Raw genomic sequence first — 18,655 nt, forward strand, 5'->3', positions numbered from 1 at the left:
ACTCCCACTAATGGGAGTTAGGCACACAGGAACACTGCTGTGCTAGTGACGTTTTTGTATCAACGATGAAAAATGCGTATCATTTCTTTCCACTTTTAATTTCAAAGTCACAGTGCAGCCTGTGCTTGGTTCAATGCAGCACTAAGGATTCCAGGAGTCGCTATTTCTGAGACGTAACTGGTAACTCCATTTTGGTCCTTTTATTACTATTTGTTTTTCTTTCCTCATGCACATGTGTGGCGCTGAGAGTTAAATTTTGGGCCTTGAGCCCTGAATGTTAAATCTGAAGGCCAATAGAACAGAGTCCTTCAGATTACCCATGATGAATGGAGAGAAGGAAGAGTGTGGTAGCTCCATGGCGACAGAGCTGGTGCCTCCCTTCCCCCGTAATGCCCTGTTGCCTTGGAGATGACATTGAGATGAGTTGGGTCAGCTTTTTATAGTTCCAGTTTCATGTAGAGAAAATAACACCATATTGTAAGAATTTTAAGATATGCAGGAGATTCTGTCTCAAAATAAAGCTGAACAGGGCCTGAGGGACACCACCTGAAGTCTTTTGGCCTCCACATGTAAGTGTAAACATGTGTACAAGCAACTATGCATGCAAATGCACGAATGAGTGCACACACACAATTCTAAGGGGTGTGTGTGTGTGTGTGTGTGTGTGTGTGTGTGTGTGTTTCATTTTCTACCTCTTCATTAGGCAAACTGTTTCTTAAGAACAGTTAGTAGTCATTTTGCATGATGCCTAGAATCAATAACCCAAAAAAGATCTCCAGGGGTAGGCAGTGAGAAGGAGTTGTGTGTGGGAAGCGATTACCCACACCATAGCAACCAAGGGCCTATGAGAAATAGGTCATTGAACTCAAGAGTACTTAGAAGCTCTAAGGAGCACCACTTACAGCACAGCCTACATGAAGGGTACCTCAGGGGTCGTACATTGTGTACACCCTGTAATTTGATGTGGAGTCCTGGTTGAACTTGATCTCAAACTGAGTGAGCTTGGCTGAAATGTTAAGCACTTAACAGCCAGGTGAGCTGTTTGGCCAGGACACAGGGCATCTTCTGTAGAACTCTTTGGAGATCTTCTCCAAGCCAAATACAAAGAATTCTATTGGCCTTTTTATATAAAAATTCCCTTGGTAGTTCACATAGACCATACGGTTTACGATCTTAAAAGGCAGTGCTAATACTCAAAAGGAAAGCAGTATGTGACTTGGACTTTAGTATTTTCTACGTATAACTAGAAGAAAGGACTGTAAGATCAACTGTTTTCTTCCACGATATTTCACAGCATGAACATATGTCCCCTAAAAAGAGATCTAAAAAACTGCATTCCCTTAATGATTGTCTTTTTAACATTTTACCAAGGATGTACACACCAAACTATTTATGATAATTTTCTTCTGAGGCATCTTTAGTGTGTTATTAAAATATAAATTTATCACTTCTGTCTGGAAAAAAGAATCTACTTCTCAGTTTGAGTAATAAGCAGCACTCTGAAGGTAAAGAGAACTAACTGTAAGGGAGATGGGGCATACAGAACTTTTAAAATGAGATTTTTAATCTTCGTTGATACTTCTGAATGCAACAGAGCTACAAAGTGTTCCTCACAACGAGAGATAATTTTCATTCAGACCATGGTGACCCAAAAAAATCAAGCCCACCATCACAGAGTAAATAAATCATAAAGTGAACCTCACTTTTCAAGCACTGTGAGTCTCTGAAATGCTGCAACTTAGGCCAAATTCTTTCTGTGCAGCTTAGTGCTGTGTGTGCTTTTCAAAAAAAAGATGGAGGAGTTACAATTCCTTTCTAAAACCTCCTACCCTCTATGGACCTACCATTAGGCCTGTAATACAATGCCCAGAGGTAGATTAGTGGGAGAATTTCATGGGTTCACAAAACAGAACATTGAACAGCCATACTGGCTAAGCCACCCACCTGTACCCTGCCTCCTTGAAGCCCAAAAGACAATAAAAGAAGTTAGGTATGAACAAAATGGACAAGAATGAGAACAACTACCCCCCCCCCACACACACACAAGATAACCCCTTGTCCTGCTTCTGTGTTCCTGAGCTTATTTCTATGAAGGAAACAATCTAAGTCTATTATGTAATTATTCTTTCTCACTTGGGTCCTATGGCAATTTGAATCCTATTGCTGAAGAAAACATGCCAAGATCTTTCATTAGCATACCATAGATTTTCTTTTCATTATAAATCAAACTAAATAGGTCGCGATTGCCTAATCATTATGCAAAGTATCGCCTCTGGGAATCACACATGGTCTCGGAGAGCTGAAATTCTTCTCAGGGCTTTGAAGTCTAATTTTTCCCAGATAACTTGCCACAGTTCATCATCCTCTCATCTCCACGTTTTTATCCTATAGAATGTGTGCTAGAATGGGAGTCATGAATACTAGCAGAGTGGTATTTAATTACTTCAGGGAGAAATATTTTTGATATCGCTGCTCCAGACATATTAATATCTCCCTCTTCCACTATCCCCCAGCAGCCTAGGAAATAGGGTTAGTGGAAGACTTTCTCCTAATTATACATTATAATTATACAGTTGATGAGTTTATCTCTCCTCACTGGTAGGGGGTTGGCTCTTCTCCACGAAGAAGAGTTCAGCTTCATTCTTCACAGACAGTGAACTTATCAAATAATCTCCAAGGCCAGTTCAACAATGGTACCCATGAGCAAATGACTAAACACACATACGCGCGCGCGCGTGCGCACAGACACACACACACACACACACACACACACACACACACACACACACACACTCAAGCATGCACGCACACATGGCTTTAACTTTTGTCAAGTTGTCCTCTCAGTCTAAAATTTGCTTATGGGGTAGTTCAAACATGATCAGAACACGTCATTCATTGAGTGTCACCTCTACCTCTGTGTCTCATCTTCCTAATGATAGCATCGAGTCACCACAGGCCGACAAAGCATCAGACACCATCTGCCTACAAAATTTTACTCATTAAATCCTCACTCTGTATCACCCTGGTACTGACATGGTCTCAACCCTGTGTACACAGAATCCAGGCTGACATATCTGCAGCCCATGAGATTGACATCAATGCTCTCCTGACATTGAGGCAAATGGTATTGTGCAAGCATACAAGTGGGTCCCATTCAATCACTCTGCTTCCCTCAGCATTTACCTCCAAACCACTGGGACTTCTTGTCAGACTGACCTCCAGGCCCTTCCCTCTGATCTCCATTCCTCTCCCTTCCTCAGAAATGATTTTCCAACTCCGACTCATTGTTGTAAATTAGGTGCTCTGCCAACCTGTCTTTCAGGGACTTAGCAGCAGCAGCAGCAGCAGCAGCAGCAGCAGCAGCAGCAGCAGCAGCAGCAGCAGCAGCAGCAGCAGCAGCAGCAGTCTGTCTCACCACCTGCCCCTGCCAGCTCTCAGTCTGGCTCATGTGTTCATGTGTTCCTTCCCCCACCATCCTCTCTTTGTCTTGTGTTTCTCTCTCTCTCTCTCTCCCTCCCTCTCCCCTTCCCTCTCTCTCCCTCCCTCCCCACCCCCTCTCTCTCTATCCTCCAAGACACCCTTTAATTCTTCCTCTACTCCAATTAACCTGTTGCCCTTGGTCTGTTGCATGATGTGACCTCCAAAGGTACCTTTTCGTCAGTTTGTCCTAATGCATATACCCCTCCACAATCTATCACATAATATAACGGAAATTATCCATACATGTATATCAACCCAGGTCAGTTCCTGCTCCAAATCTTCCAGTAGCATCCAACGCCCTTGGCATTAAATTCTCACTTACATGAGAGGCATCAGTGACCATGCTTTTGTCACACCACAGACATATTGTCTAGACTTTTTAAGAGATTTATTGACTCATCAAAAGTGAGTTCTTGCCTCAGAGTCTTTGTATCAATGTTTTCTCGTCCTGAAAGTTCTTCCCTAGATCATTTAACCCTGGACATTTCCAGTCTTCCAGTGGAATCAGGGTCTAGAACAAGATTTTCCAGTCTGGGACTCCATCCCAGCAGCTTCCACCCTCTCCTCCAAGTCTCTCACTAGCAAATCACCCTATGTTGGCTTCCTCTCAGCCTATCTTGGTGATTCTTCCCTGGCAGCTCCTTGCTTGCTTGTTTCATTACTTTCCTTGTTTCTTGCTCATTTTTCCCTTTCAACACTGAATGAGAAGTAGGCACCATGTCAATCCTATTATCCTGGTGTTTAGGTTAGCCTGTAAGCAATATATGCCAATAGTAGACATTCATTAGCACTTGTTGCATAAATGACTGGTTAGGACCCTTTTATGACTCTCTGCATCCTGCAGAGGAAAAGTAACTATTAATAGAGCAAGCACACTAACTAGATGCTCTCCCTAGGGGTAGAGCCTTCTCTCCTGCTGAACCATCACCAGTGTGTGTCACTCTCCAGAGCCACCACCTGTCACTCTCAGACTGATGACATTCTGAGGACTCCGTGGAAAACCTCCTTTGTCCCTAGAGGGGCAGCGTCCCTAGGCAAAGCTCCTATCCTGCTTCTCATTCCCACAGTGCTCTATCATTCATGAAAAAACAAACAAACAAAACTTATCTTTCTGATTATATTGTGAACTCCATAATGGCAGGCACTGAATCGTGCTATTCTTCTTTTACACCAAGTAGACTGTTTGGCTACACCAATTTCTTTCTCAAACTTGAGAAAACCGACCCCATTCTTTCCCATAGGACTAGGCTAGAACACTTCCTAGAGCCTCCCTGCATGAATCCACATTCAGGATACATATGCCTCTCCTTCTTCTTACCTCCATCACAGCTTTGGCACTATGCACACACCCTGCACAACTATTCCCTCCTCTACTTTCTTCCCGTCTTCAGCCACAAAAGCGCTCTGTGCAATTTGGTTACCTAATCCCTGAGATGGTTATTGAGGCCCCTGAGATGGTTATTTAGGCCGGATGAAACAGTCCTTCCTATTCTTAGACCCCAGAGGGAAGTTCAGATCAGTATGTCTTGAAGCCAAGAGACCTAAATTAAATACAGAGGCAACCAAACCCAGGGAACTGGAGGGTGTTCAGCCATACACTATCAGGCAACTCATTGGTATTGGTCACAAAAACAGAAGCTCAGATTACTGATAGATAAGCTTATTTATTCTAGTGCCTAGCACTCCACTGTCCTTTTCTGGAGGTTGTTCATATTATGATTGTTAAAGTTAGGTCTGGTTCTTCCTCCCAGCCCCATGCTCCCAGAAATAAGATGGAGACTCGAAACATATTTACAAATACCTTGCCCATATAGCTAGGCTCTTCTCTGACTAGCTCATAACTTAAAATAACCCATAATTCTAATCTACATTCTACCGTGTGGCTGTTACCTGTGCTGAGGTGCCATGCACCTGTCTCATCACATCTTCCCAGTGAATCTCTTGTCTGAGTATCCCAGCATTCCTTCCGCCTACAGGATGTCCCACCTCCTATTTCCTGCCTAAGCTGTAGGCAATCACATTTATTATTGGTAGGTCCCGTATCCATACAGACACAAGACGTTTTCTCTATAGATGTTGTTCCAGTACTAATTTTAAATTAATGCACACGGGCATGAGGTTTATAGTCTCCCTTTTACATCTGCATCATCTGACGAGGGAAGTTGGTTAGCTAGCTTCTGGAAATGAACCTCAAAGACCCCTGGCTCCATCCTGCCCTTCATTATCCCAACTAGGTGAAGTTTTGGGTGCACACACATAGAAACCTGGAAGGCAGATGGGCTACACAGCAGGCAAAGAGAAACAACTCTTCCCATGGAAACCAAGGTACCTACTCTGGGAAGCCTCATACACAGGGCATCTTCACACAGCACCAAAAGGTCTTGAGCATTAGTGCTTAAGAGCTAAGAGACGAAATTTTTGTCGCACAAAAAACTGAAATAATTGCTATCAATTATTGGTACTTCTTGCTACCAGGTACTGAGCCTAGGAGCAGAGAACCACAGAGAGAACTGATTCCCACAGGTATCAGACTCAGGTGAAGAAGGGATTTTACATTCCACGGAACGGAGCAAGAAAGACATGTCTAACTCAAAGGGTCTCAGTGGATGAACTTGGAGCTAAAGGTAAGGATTTGGACAGGAAGTATTAATACTCAACACACAAAAAGAAGAAAAATCTCTTATGTAAAAACCCTTTTCATATAAGATCATCTAAGAGAAAACTAGTTTAATTATCAAGATGTCCCATTCTATGCCAAGTCACCTGGCCTCACCATCCCATGATAATTAATAATCACCAAGGTTACAGGATCAGAAAGAGCAGTAACAAGTGTACCCGGAGGCGGCTCCTCCTCCCGTTCCCAGAAGATTGGAGCTACCAACTCCCCCAGTCAGAAGGGCTAACATCAGTAAATCTGACAACAAATTCTGGAAAGGACATGGAAAGATAATATTTATTCACTATTGGTGGGGTGCAAGTTAATGCAGTCATTGTGAAAATTCGTTTTGAGATTTTCCAAATATTAAAAACAGAACCTACATATGACCCAGCTATTTCATAGCCAGAGAACCCTACTACTTACCTCAGAGATATTTGCACCCCAAGTTTATTTCTACTTTATTCACTATAGCGAAGAGTTGGAATCAACCTAATTATTCATCAATAATATGGATAAATGGATAATGAAAATCCAACACACACAGACACACAGAGACACACAGAGACACACAGACACACACAGACACACACACACACACACACAAACACACGCGCGCATGTGCACTCTAAAGAAAATGTCAGAAAATTTTCAGGAAAATAGGATAGATTTAGAGTGTGTAATATTAAGTGAGGTCACACAATCTCTGAAATGAAAATATTTCATATTCCCCTCTTATGCAAAATCTAACCACAAATAAACACGTGTGTTGGAGACATAACGTAGAAAGATGAACACACAAAGGCTGAATGTTAGGGGTACAGAGGGACGGAATTTGGATAATGCACACGATTATGAAAGAGGATGTAAAGCTACTTGTTTTTGTAGTTCTAACTCGGACACAGAATTTTTGGGTTTGGTGGTGGATAAGTGTATAAAAATATCTCTGATCGTGAAAGAATAAAATCCAGTGGACACAGTATCCTTTTCAAATGACCATTCTAACTGCAAAGGTAACTGCAATACATAGACTTTGGATCAGGTTGGTTTCAGAATGATTTTCTTTTGCAAAATTTTTATAATAAAATCTAAAAATGAAACAACAACAACAACAACAGGTCTACACTGAGTTGTGTGGTTGGTTTATGTGGCAGGGCTGGTGTCTCTCAGGCTGGTGTCTAACTTAGTTTGTAGCTGAGGATGACCTTAAACTTCCTACCTCTACCTCTCCAGGGTTAGAAGGGAAAGGATCCCCATCACACCTTCATGCAGCATTAGCGACTGAGCCCAGAAGTCCCTGTATCCAGGCCAGCACTCTACCAACAGGGCGGCATACATCCTTCCCTCCTGGAATGAAGAGTTCTAGTCAACAAGGGTTTAGTTCAGGAAGTTCCTTTATAGTTTACATACAATATACTTAATAACCACTCATATTTCTTTAACTTGCTCCCAAAGGAAATACCTACCTTCTTCATGCTACAAGCACCAAGTCAACCTCGTAGGAGAAACCAAAGAGGAACCCCAGAAGCCCGACAGGGCCGCAGATCCCCTCGCTCACGTTCTGCAAGATACTCACGCAGCCGTGGTCTGCATGTCGTGCCAGCTCCTGCTGAAGTTCTGCTTCAACTCGTTCATCAGGTTCATGCCGAGTTTCTGTTTGATCTCAACCAGATGCCTTTCTTTTGCTGACAAAACTTGTCGTAATGTTGTGATTTCCTCTTCTAGCTGGAGGTGAGAGAAAAAAATGGTGGGGTGAGAACGTCAGAGCGGGTGAAAAGCACATTTCCAAAGATTGGGATGCCTCGGCTAAGTGACCCCACCAACCGACTTTGGTGAGTGACCTCGTCATGGAGGGACCTAAAACAGTGACCTCAGCAGACTGCCTGAATCCTGTTAGGAGCCTCATGCTGTCAGCCTCCAAACCCACCATGCAAATGACAGTCCACTCTCTGAAACTGAAGCTGGATACAGGATGCTTAGATTTAACGTTCCCAGAGTACTCAGTGTCCATTCTGAATGGTTTAGATTGGCACCAAGATATACAAGAAAATTAAAATCACCGGGAAGCCTACTAGAAAAATAGGCATTTTTATTACAGTTATTAATGTGCATTTGTGGAGACCTGAGCTGTGTCCTGTGGGTAAACATGCTAAGGCTTGTGTGTGGAAGTCAGAGGACCACCCACAGAAGGTGGTTCTCTCCTCCTAAAGTGTGGGTCCTGGGACTCAGAGTTCAGTTGTCACCTTGTAGCAGGTGCCCTCATTGCCCGAGCCACCTCCCTGCCCTAACACGCTGTTTTGTTTTCAATAGAGATTGGTTTTTGTATCTCCCATCCTATCTAACAAAGTAACCTCATGTGTTACTAGTTAACCTTTGCTTATTTTTGCCAGCCGCATGTTAGCGTTCTGGTATATGAATAAATGTGGCCCACACCGTGACATTTCCAAGCTTGTGCCACATAAAGGAAGGAACACAGCAGATGAGGATGCATGCAAGGACACGATTCAGGTTAGGAACGGACATGGAGCTGACACAGAGTAAGCTGTATGTGTCTTAAATATGCAACTTAAAAATATATATAAGCATATATATCCATGTACTATGTTTATGTATATACTTATATATATACACACATGTGTACACATTTACATACACATTCATGTGTGTATGTATGTATGTATGTCTATATGTATGTATGTATATATCCATGCAGCCATCTCTACTACTGGTGCCTGAAAAATATATATTACCTCCTAGCCACTTTTTGTAATTTCCTCTCCCCAGTCCCCCTAACTCTTGTCTTCACTAGGCAACCGCTAAGATTCCTCCTTTCACTTTTGAATGTGCAGTTTCAAGAGGGTTACATCATCACGTTATACTGTCATGCGTACTCATTCTGTTTGGCTTCTTTCACTTAGCACCATTACTTGTGACTGACCCACGTCCGCTGCATGCATTAGCCACGTTTCCTTTTCTTTGCCCTGAAGAGGGCTTCTCTGCTGTGTGCGTCTGCCAGTGTGTTGTTAAGGGGCACTTGAATTTAGCCAATACAAATAAAACCACTACAAAAGCTTTCTGCAGGGCTTTGTATGGCGGGCATAGTTCTTCTCCCCTCCTCCCCGCGTTGTGCACAAGAAGGTCACTATAAAGCTGTCTTTGCAAGTTATTTTCTAGCAACGAAATTACACAAAATACTCAGAGTTTGGGGTATTGTAATTTCCTCTAACATAAATTTAAGCTCCCCAGAGTCGGACTTAACTACATGCCATGCTTTGTATTACAACTACCCGGAGAGCTCTGCTATTAGCAATTACTCTCCCATCTCTGCTTCTGGGGAGCACAAAACCACCGTTTGTGCTTTCCTTCAGCAAGGCAAGGCAAAGCTTCATGAGGGTGTCCGCAGTCCTCCATATGTACAGAGGTAACAGAGTTTGCCAGATCCCGAGAGTTCTGAGTTTAAAATCGGAAGCCGCATCTCATTTACCTCTGACCACAACTTGTGGCTAGCCCTGCAAGGCATCCTGAAAACACATTCCTTGCATCATTGGAGAAAAGCTGCTGAAGAAATGTGACTTCATTTAAAAAAATAAAAGTATTTCCTCTGGCACAAGGAAGACTTTTCCCAGTGCTAAACAGTGGAAATCATGTTGTTATTTTCTTCTTTTGTTTTTGCTATGGTGAGGATTGAACGCACTCATGTATGATAAACATGTACTCTCCCATGACTTGCTCCCAACACAGAGAGATAATCACGTCAGGAAAAGGTGCACAGGTACAGATTAGAAGCATCTTAAATAGCACACTAGAAAAGAGCAAATATCAGAAGATGTTCTTGAAGGGTTCACGTTATCAAATTTGCATATTTGTTAAATGTTTCTGGATGTTCTTGGAGGTCTTTCCAGAAAAGACTTCAGTAGAAGCGTGTCTTTCTCTTCGTGATGGAGACTTCTGTATGTACGCATGCTTAGGCAGAGGCTGCAGAACGAGGATGCTCAGAGCACCCTGGGGCACAAGCTTTAGTCTCCCTGTTACTTGACAACACGGCGTTACTTCCAAACCGCATTTCTCTGTTCTTGTCACATTCCACGTTTTCATCTTTGTCACTGTGCCTTCCGCATACCGTCTGCTGCCTGAGCATCTACTGCTCTTTCCCAGAGAAGATGCTTGAGTGTTGTGTCTTCCTGGACTCTGGTAGCTGCAGGTGTCCTGCTTTTATGCATTTTGAGTTCCTGAAACTACTGGACATCTGGTTCTTTCTTGGGGTGTTTCTGTAGTATCTACTGTGTGATAAAACTCTTGGGGAACAATTTAACTTGCAGAAGGAAGTTACCAGTGTGGGGAAGGGGAAAGGGCTTACCTATCTTGTGATTTCAGCCTCAGCATATGGAGCTGCAGAAGCATACTGAATTACTTTTGTGTTATGAGGGAGAGAGAAGGGTAAAAGAATATTTTTATTGGAGTATTTAATAAAAGTTTGACCCTCCTCATTACTCATCATTCACAATTTCTATAGCTTGAAGCTGGAGCATGCTCTCCAAGGCCCACATATCGAAGGCATGGTTTCCAGACTCAGAGATGATGGAAACTTTGGGAAGTGGAACCTCTTGGGAGGGAGTCTTCATGTGCTCTCAGGAATGATGGAATGCTGGCTTCTTCCACCAGTCTATGCTTCTAGCCCACCATGATGTGAACATCTCCTCTTCCACACACACACACACACACACACACACACACACACACACACACACACACACACACACACACACACACACACAACTACCATAGGTCTACAGCAATATGGCCAAGTAATCATGGATTGAAACTTCTGAAACTGTGACCCCAAGTAGCATAGTCCTTAATTTTGGGGGTTCAATGATAACAGTAATTTAACTACACTTCATAAAAATTATCCTGAGGGCATATGTATACTGCAGAATACCATGTATGTGGGTGGCCACTTTCATTATCCCAAGATCTTGAAGTATCAAGCAATGCCAGGCATTTTATAATTTCTGATAAGTACCCCGAGATATTCTTCTGCAGGTGGCATGTGAAGTCTATATTGTGAACATTTCTGTTTGTCACATCAAATCTAGAGTGAGATTAAGTGCAGGTAAATCACATTGACCAAAAAATTTAGAATTTTCTTTCCCTCAGTTTCAAAGTACTTCATTAAAAATGAATGATTGGTTCTTTGATTCATTTTTAAGTATTTAAATATTTATTTGAAACAGGACCTCGCTGTATCATCTTGGCTGACCTGGAACTCACTGTTTAGGGCTCTTTGATTTATAATTTAAATCTCCATGTGAGAAGCATGTACACCAAGGTGAGTCATTTTAACTGATTAAATATGGCCAGCAAAAAAACCATAAGTGCTAAGTTGAAGGAATGTATGAAGGGAAACTTTATATGTCGCTGATGAAAAACTAAGATAGTTTCAGCACTGTAGAAAACTGTCTGGTTTCTTGAAACTAAATAGTGAACTGCCATTTGGCCTAGTAGTGCCATTTCTCCACATATACCCCAAGAAACTGAGAATTTGTATGTTAATTACCATGAGGGAAACAGCCCAAATGTCCCTCAAAGGTTGAACATAAGCAAACTGTGTATATGCATAAAATAGGGTACATAACAAGAAATGAACTCTCACTAGGCACATGTCTTTAGTCCCAGAATTCGGGAGGTTGAGGCAGGTGGATCTCTGTGAGTTCTAGGCCAGCCTGGTCTACAGAGTGAGTTCTAGGACATCCAGGGCTACACAGAGAAGCCTTGACTTGAAAAACCAAAAAGAGAAAGAATGGGGGGAGGGGGAGGGGGAGGGAGGAGGGAGGAGAGAGAGAGAGAGAGAGAGAGAGAGAGAGAGAACTAACTCTTAATACATGCTACCACATGGGTGAACTTTGAAATATTAGGCTTAGGAAAAAGAAATTAGACACCAAATGTGAGTCACATATATCATGAGACAAGACGAATATCTGGAATGAAATAGTATTTTGTGATTTAGTGATAAGATCCATAAAATCACATATTCCGTTTTAGGCATTACCAATATAGATTTTTTTTAATCAAGTTGCAAAATAACTCAAGCTAATTATAATCAGTGGAAAAATCACTGCACTGGGATAGGGATGATATACTGCTTTCATGGAAATTTTAAGAATACAGGTATAACATTTAAAAAACAAAACAAAACAAAACAACCCCTACAGTTCAAATTGTGGTCAAACCGTGTGGGTGAGTAGACTTAGAAGACCCTTGTCCAGACATTAACAGCTACGTGGGGGAGGAGAGGGCAATGGGAAACTCTGAGGAAACTGAGGAGTGAACTAGACTCTGACTAGCTGTCAGACCCAAGACTGCTTTGGGCAAACAGTTGGAAAGAAGAAGTCCTTATACACAGAGCTCTTGCTTTGACACAGGACTGCACTTTGCTTCAAGAGACTGCTCTCCGCAGAATCTTTAAATTTTTAAAAAATATTTATTTATTTTTGAATGGAGAGGGCACGCACATGCCATGGTGCACATGTGGAGGCCACAGGACAGCTTGTGGGACTTGATCTCTCCTTCCACCGTGTGGATCTCAGGGATCCAATTCAAGTCAGTAGGCTTGGCCACAGGCACAGTCACCTGCTGAGCTATGTGCTGGCCCCTGAGGACTCCTCAAACGCCATGCCTAAAAACCCCATGCCTAATAGGACCTTCCAGCTACTTCTGACCACCTGTGGAGGCTGGAGAGCCGAGTTGAGCTGGGCTTTCTGAAAGGACTAAGGCTGCTGAGAGTGGGTTCTCATGCTAACTAGATCCTAGCCTGCAAGTAAAGTCTGAATGTGTGTGAGCTATGCAGGACCTGTAGTGCTGCCTGTGTGTTCACAGGAGCAGAGAAAGTGTGTGTGTGTGTGTGTGTGTGTGTGTGTGAAAGGTGGGGGTGTGTGTGTGGTGTGTGTGTGAAAGAGTGGGGTAGAAGTGGAAATGGGTGAGGGAAAACAGCACTTCCTGTCCTTCACTGTCTGGGAACAGACACTGCACAAGAGCACCTGGATCTCGTGATGCTAACTTTGACCTGGGTGATTATCTCTGAAGCCCAGAAGTAAAACAGAAAGCATTAAAAGTCAGTGCACTGTGAAGGATGGGACCATGAGACCCAGTAACGTGGGCACAGTTAGAAAGGATCCAGTGTTACCATCTGGATCCTGAAACCCAAAGTCTTAGCAAAGAAACTTGGTAAACGCTTACTGCTGTGACTAGGAAGACAGGGAATTCTGAGAATGTTGTTGCTGGCAGTGTGCGTTAAGGTTCCCTTGTAAATAATATATGTCCACCGTGAGATTCTTAGAACACAGTGAAATGACTGATGTATGTGTGCACAGCCCAGTAATCCCAGAACCCAGATAAATCAAGGCACCTTTTAGTCGTCACTCTGGTACGGAAGCCTTCTTGAACTGCTACTGAATGCTCCTGTGCTAAAGAATTGATATACCCAAGAAGCTCCAAATCAATCAATTAGCCTATAGCAGTTTACAGAATGTAATTTTTCGACATTATACTTGACACACACAGGTTGTGAAACATGTTTGAGTCATGAAACCATGTAAAGTTAGCCTATTTACACATTAAGGCCACCTCTGTTCTGCACTCTGACATGTGTGACCATACACAGACCTAGCAAAGACAGCCAGAATATGCTGTTTGATGAGGCCCAGCATGTATTTGCTGAAATACTTGGCAGTTGTGGTAGGACCAAGTAGGTCTTCTATTTTAAAATGAAATTATTTTGAAGGCAAGCATAGAGAAACAAGTTCTACATGATCCCATCTGTATTTGATCCAAAAAGCATAGAAGCAGAGCACAATTGTGTTAGTGGAGGCTGGGCAGGGAGATGAGGGGAACATGGTCAAAGGGTACAAACTTATTTTAGATAGGAGTAAGTTCTGATGTCCCACTGTACAGCAGGGTGATATTACCGAAATAAGAGACTAAATGGTCTCACAAAGAAAAGCTAGGTGTGTGAGCTAGTGCATATATAATACATCCCTACTTGACTGCCACATACTATTCACATAGATGCATGCATCATACTGTACCCCATAGATGCAATCATGTGTCAATAAACATAAAGTGGAAACTTATAGCAGGGTATATTGGTATCTATACACTCAACCTAGAAGGATGGCCAGAAGGATTACTAATTCTGAGTCAGCCTGGGTTACATAGAGAGACTCAGCCTCAACAAAACACAATGTAAACAATTAAAGAACGAAATTGAATGTATTGCAATTAATTAAGATCTTACCAGGACACTGAGTTACCAAAGTGCATCAGGTGTGGCGGAGCTCAAGGCCAATGAGGTGACAGCAGGAAGCAAAGCCTTGCTTTTCCAGGGAACAAGAGCTTCCTGGCCTGTGAACCAGATACGGAATCGATGGAGGACTGAGCCTCTCCTATCCTCCTGCCTTACTCTGCTCCAGGAGCCCTTCTCCATCCCTCTCCAAAGAAGAGACCCCCTAAGCAGTGAGTCAACGGTCACTTTTTCGGTTGCCAGCAAAAGGCCTGCCACAGACCGGTATGTAGGTGTACCTGGCATTTTCTCTAGGGTGGGTTCCTACAACAGCTGCAAAAGCTCTAATTAAGGCCTAATTAATTGTAGCTTAACTCTCCACTCCCACAGCCTTATTCTTCTGCAAAAGAGCCAAGTCAGCCACTCCATGATTGAAATTTTCATTAAAATAATAAGAATTTTAAAGAATTCCTCTTAAGGAGATTAGTTACTTTAGTTTCATTTTTGAGACAAGGTCTTTTTATGTAGCCCAGGCTAGCCTGGAACTCATCCCATACCCACAAGCTCAAGCTCTTCATCTTCTTGCCCCAGAGTCCTGAAGGCAAGAATATGCAAGTATGTGCAGCCACACCTGGTTTATGTCACGGCTTTCAACACATTCCATTTGGTTCATACGTGATTTAACATTCACAAATCCAAAATAAGGGAAACAAGAAGCGCATACTTAACTCTAATTGTTACTGTGGATCAAGCAGTACAGCCACCCACTTTACCACTGCAAACATAACCAGCATTACAGAAACACCTTGGGAAAGTGAGTCATTTGGCAATGCATCCATTTATTACACTTTATTACAGGAAAGACAACATAATTGCAATATGGGCCCTGTAGCGAACTAAAGATAGAAAGAGAAGATGGCTAAACATACCTGAACTAACTCTGCCTTTAGCTCGTCCTTCTCCTCCTCAGAAAGCATGCTAGAGAGGTCAGCACTGCCTATTGCGTCCCCATCTCTTCCTTGAAGTGGCTCCGTCTCCAACAAGCCTTCAGGCAAAAGTGACAACACTTGAGGTAAGACGTATGCATTCAGCCATCGCCCATCTCTGCAACCTGAAAGACTTCATACTGATTTACCCTCGCATTGAAAACCAATCAAAATTCTGACCCCCCCCACCCCAAAACAACCAAAAAAAAAAAAAAAAAAACTAAACCACACCAAACCGAAACAAAAAACAAACTTATGATGATCTCCAGGAAAGCAAATATCGGGAAGTCTAAAACAAAAGAAACAATAAAAAATGTGGATGGGAAGGGATACCCAGAATGCAAACGAGGAGCTGGAGAGCCTGCCCAGTGGTTAAGAGCACGCACTACTCTTAACCGAGGGCCCGACTTTAGTCCCTGAGTCTGGTAGCTCGCAACTCCCCGCAACTCCCTGCAACTCCAGCTCAAGGGCATCCCACACCCTGTTTTGGACTCCCAGAATGCCTTGCGCTCACATGCATACACCCCTCACTGTTGGGAGCGATGCCCTTGAAGCCCTCCACTGTTAATGTTAGCATTAAGTATGACTGGGTTCATGGAAAATCCCCAGCCAGCTGCAGAAGACTAGTACAAATCTGGTGGTCAGGATGAATACTAATATGATAAAATTCTCCTGCTGACTAATAAAATGACAAACCTGTGACCTTTCTGACAACCTGTTAATATCAGCCTACTCCCTGACCACACGAATACTGTGTCCTTGGCCTGCGTAAATGTTTCTTACTTCTCCCCTCCCTCTGTTACCTATGTTATGGTATAAATTCAGCCTTGCGGAAAAATAAAATGGTCGCCTTGATCAGACTCTTGTCTTGGCATCCTTCTTTGCATCTCTTGTCCCCCATTCTCTTCCAGGTACCTTCAGAACCCTTCACGTACACCTCACCAACACATACTTATACACATAATTTTGAAAATAAAATATACAATTTAAAAAGATGTGAACATAGTACGCTGTCACAGAATTTGCCTGTGTCATATAGGTTCACCTTTCACTGTCTTATGTGTTCAGGGGCAGAGAATGTAGCCCACACAGGGAGAGAGACATGATGTGAGACTTCAGATAAACCTTCCTTCCCTGCAGCTGTCTTCAAGGCAACCTGACTACTTTTCAAACTCAGAGCTGAATGACAGACTACATAAATAGATATGAATGGATGGATGGATGGATGGATGGATGGATGGATGGATGGATGGATGGATGGATGGATGCATGCATAGATGGATGGATGGATGCATAGATGGATGGATGGATGGGTAGATGGATGGATGGATGGATGGATGGATGGATAGATGAATGCATGCATGGAATAAAAACAAACCCTTCCACTGAGAACTTATTATCCTTAGTGGGCTGCACGTGACTTGACTGATCACATGCACTTTGCCTATAAACAACCCGAGGGCAGAAAAGTATTTTCTAATTTTTGATGTGGCAACATGCAGAGGCTGGAACAGCTACACTTCAAGAAAACACAGGAATAAATGGTTCCCCAGAGAGGAGAAGGCAGGAAGCACTTGTGGTTCGGATACTGGGCTAGTACCACAGACTAGCCCCGTGATGACTCAGTCTGTAACCTGTCCTGTGATAAAGAGGATCTGGCCGAAGCTCTCACTGGCCTGTGGTGTCTGGAGAACCCAGGGCACCCACAAATTCGTCCAGAAGCTTCACTTATTTTTGAAATGCTATGTGGCAGAGCTGCCATGGATACATCGGCGGTAAAAGGAGGATCTTGTAATCCTGCAGTGACATTAGCCCTGTGGAAACAATAAGGCACACATTCTACGTGACTCCCAGGACAAAACTGAAAGCCCCAGAAGACAATCAGTTCATATAGAACAGCCTTTGGGAAGGACAAGATTGCTCCAACAAGACACGGAGCAAAATGTGTAAGAAAGATTAAGAATGTCTCTCCCCTACACACCACCACAGCCGGAGCGACAAGTCACGCATGTCATGTGAATGACGACTGAAAGATGAGGGCCTACAGTATGTAAAGTTTCTACCGATTTTTGACAAAAAATGGGGCTCAGCAATCTTCAATCTTCATTGTCCTTTGTGTCCTGCATTTAAAGTTCTCCAGTCTCATCTCCATTCCTGTAGCAAACTCCTTACAGGGGCCCATACTCCCTGTTTGACTTCACTCTCTGGGGAATCTGCCAAATCTCTTGGCAGATCCAGCTTTCCTCCTTCCCGTGGACCTCTTCACACAGCCCCTTCGTGCCCAGTCCTAGTTTGTTATGTAAGTCTCTAGAAATATATTCTGTCTGGGACCCCCCAGGAGCCACACCTGCAGGGTCTTAAAAATACTCCTTATCAGACAAACCATAGCCAGTACAAGTTTCTAAGATTCAGAAAGGGAAACAGAAACCAGGGAACAAGACTTATCCGACATAGATAAGACCATAAACCAACACAAAAAAAATCACAATCGCCCTATACCCAGATGCCTAGACACCAGCACAAACACATATTCATTATCCCTGAGAAATATGTCTCCAGCGGCCCATTATAGTAGCCCTGAGAAATGCAGTACAGCTGAAGCACAAGAGAAGGACTTCAACAAAGCTATTAAGGATATGGTCAAAAAGTGTATAGAAGATATGAATAATCCTTTTATAACGTCTATAAAAACATGGCCAGTGGAATAAAATGGTAAGAAAGATGAAGAGATTAAAGTAGGAACACAAACACAAAACACAACACAACAAAACAGAAAAACATGAGGTAAAATTAGAAATGAAAACTTGAAATCAGACAAAAAACTCAGAAGTAAGACTCACTGAAAGAATACAAGAGATGAAAGATTAAATATTGTAGAAATCCATCAAGGTAATCCAACCATAAAAACAACCTCAAAAACAAAACCCCACATGATCATCTCATTAAATGCTGAAAAAGTCTTTGACAAAATATAACACCCTTTCATGTGAAAAGTATTGGAAAGATCAGGAATTCAAGGTCCATACCTAAATATAATAAAAGCAATATACAGCAAACCAATAGCCAACATTGAACTAAATGGAGAGAGAAACATAAAGCAATCCCATTAAAATCAGAGACAAAACAATGCTGCACACGCTCCCCCATCTATTCAATATAAGTTCTATCTAGAGAAATTAGGCAACAAAAGGAAATCAAAGGGACACAAATTGGAAAGGAGGAAGTCAAGATATTACGATTTGCAGATAAGATAGT

At 42.6% G+C, this 18,655-nt stretch overlaps 1 protein-coding gene across 3 annotated transcripts in view; it reads right to left on the minus strand.

Annotated features, from left to right (window-relative positions):
* Tpd52l1 (TPD52 like 1) overlaps nt 1-18,655 on the minus strand; it is a 114,704-nt gene that overhangs the window by 14,715 nt on the left and 81,334 nt on the right. For all 3 annotated transcript variants that reach the window (XM_032894869.1, XM_032894868.1, XM_032894867.1), the window contains exons 2-3: nt 15,344-15,459; nt 7,713-7,861 (exon numbers count right to left, since the gene is read on the minus strand). In XM_032894869.1, coding sequence (XP_032750760.1) covers nt 7,713-7,861; nt 15,344-15,459 — 265 coding nt within the window. The remainder of the gene's footprint in view (nt 1-7,712; nt 7,862-15,343; nt 15,460-18,655) is intronic.

This window comes from Rattus rattus, chromosome 2, assembly GCF_011064425.1.
Source record: "Rattus rattus isolate New Zealand chromosome 2, Rrattus_CSIRO_v1, whole genome shotgun sequence".
Classification (NCBI taxonomy): Eukaryota; Metazoa; Chordata; class Mammalia; order Rodentia; family Muridae; genus Rattus; species Rattus rattus.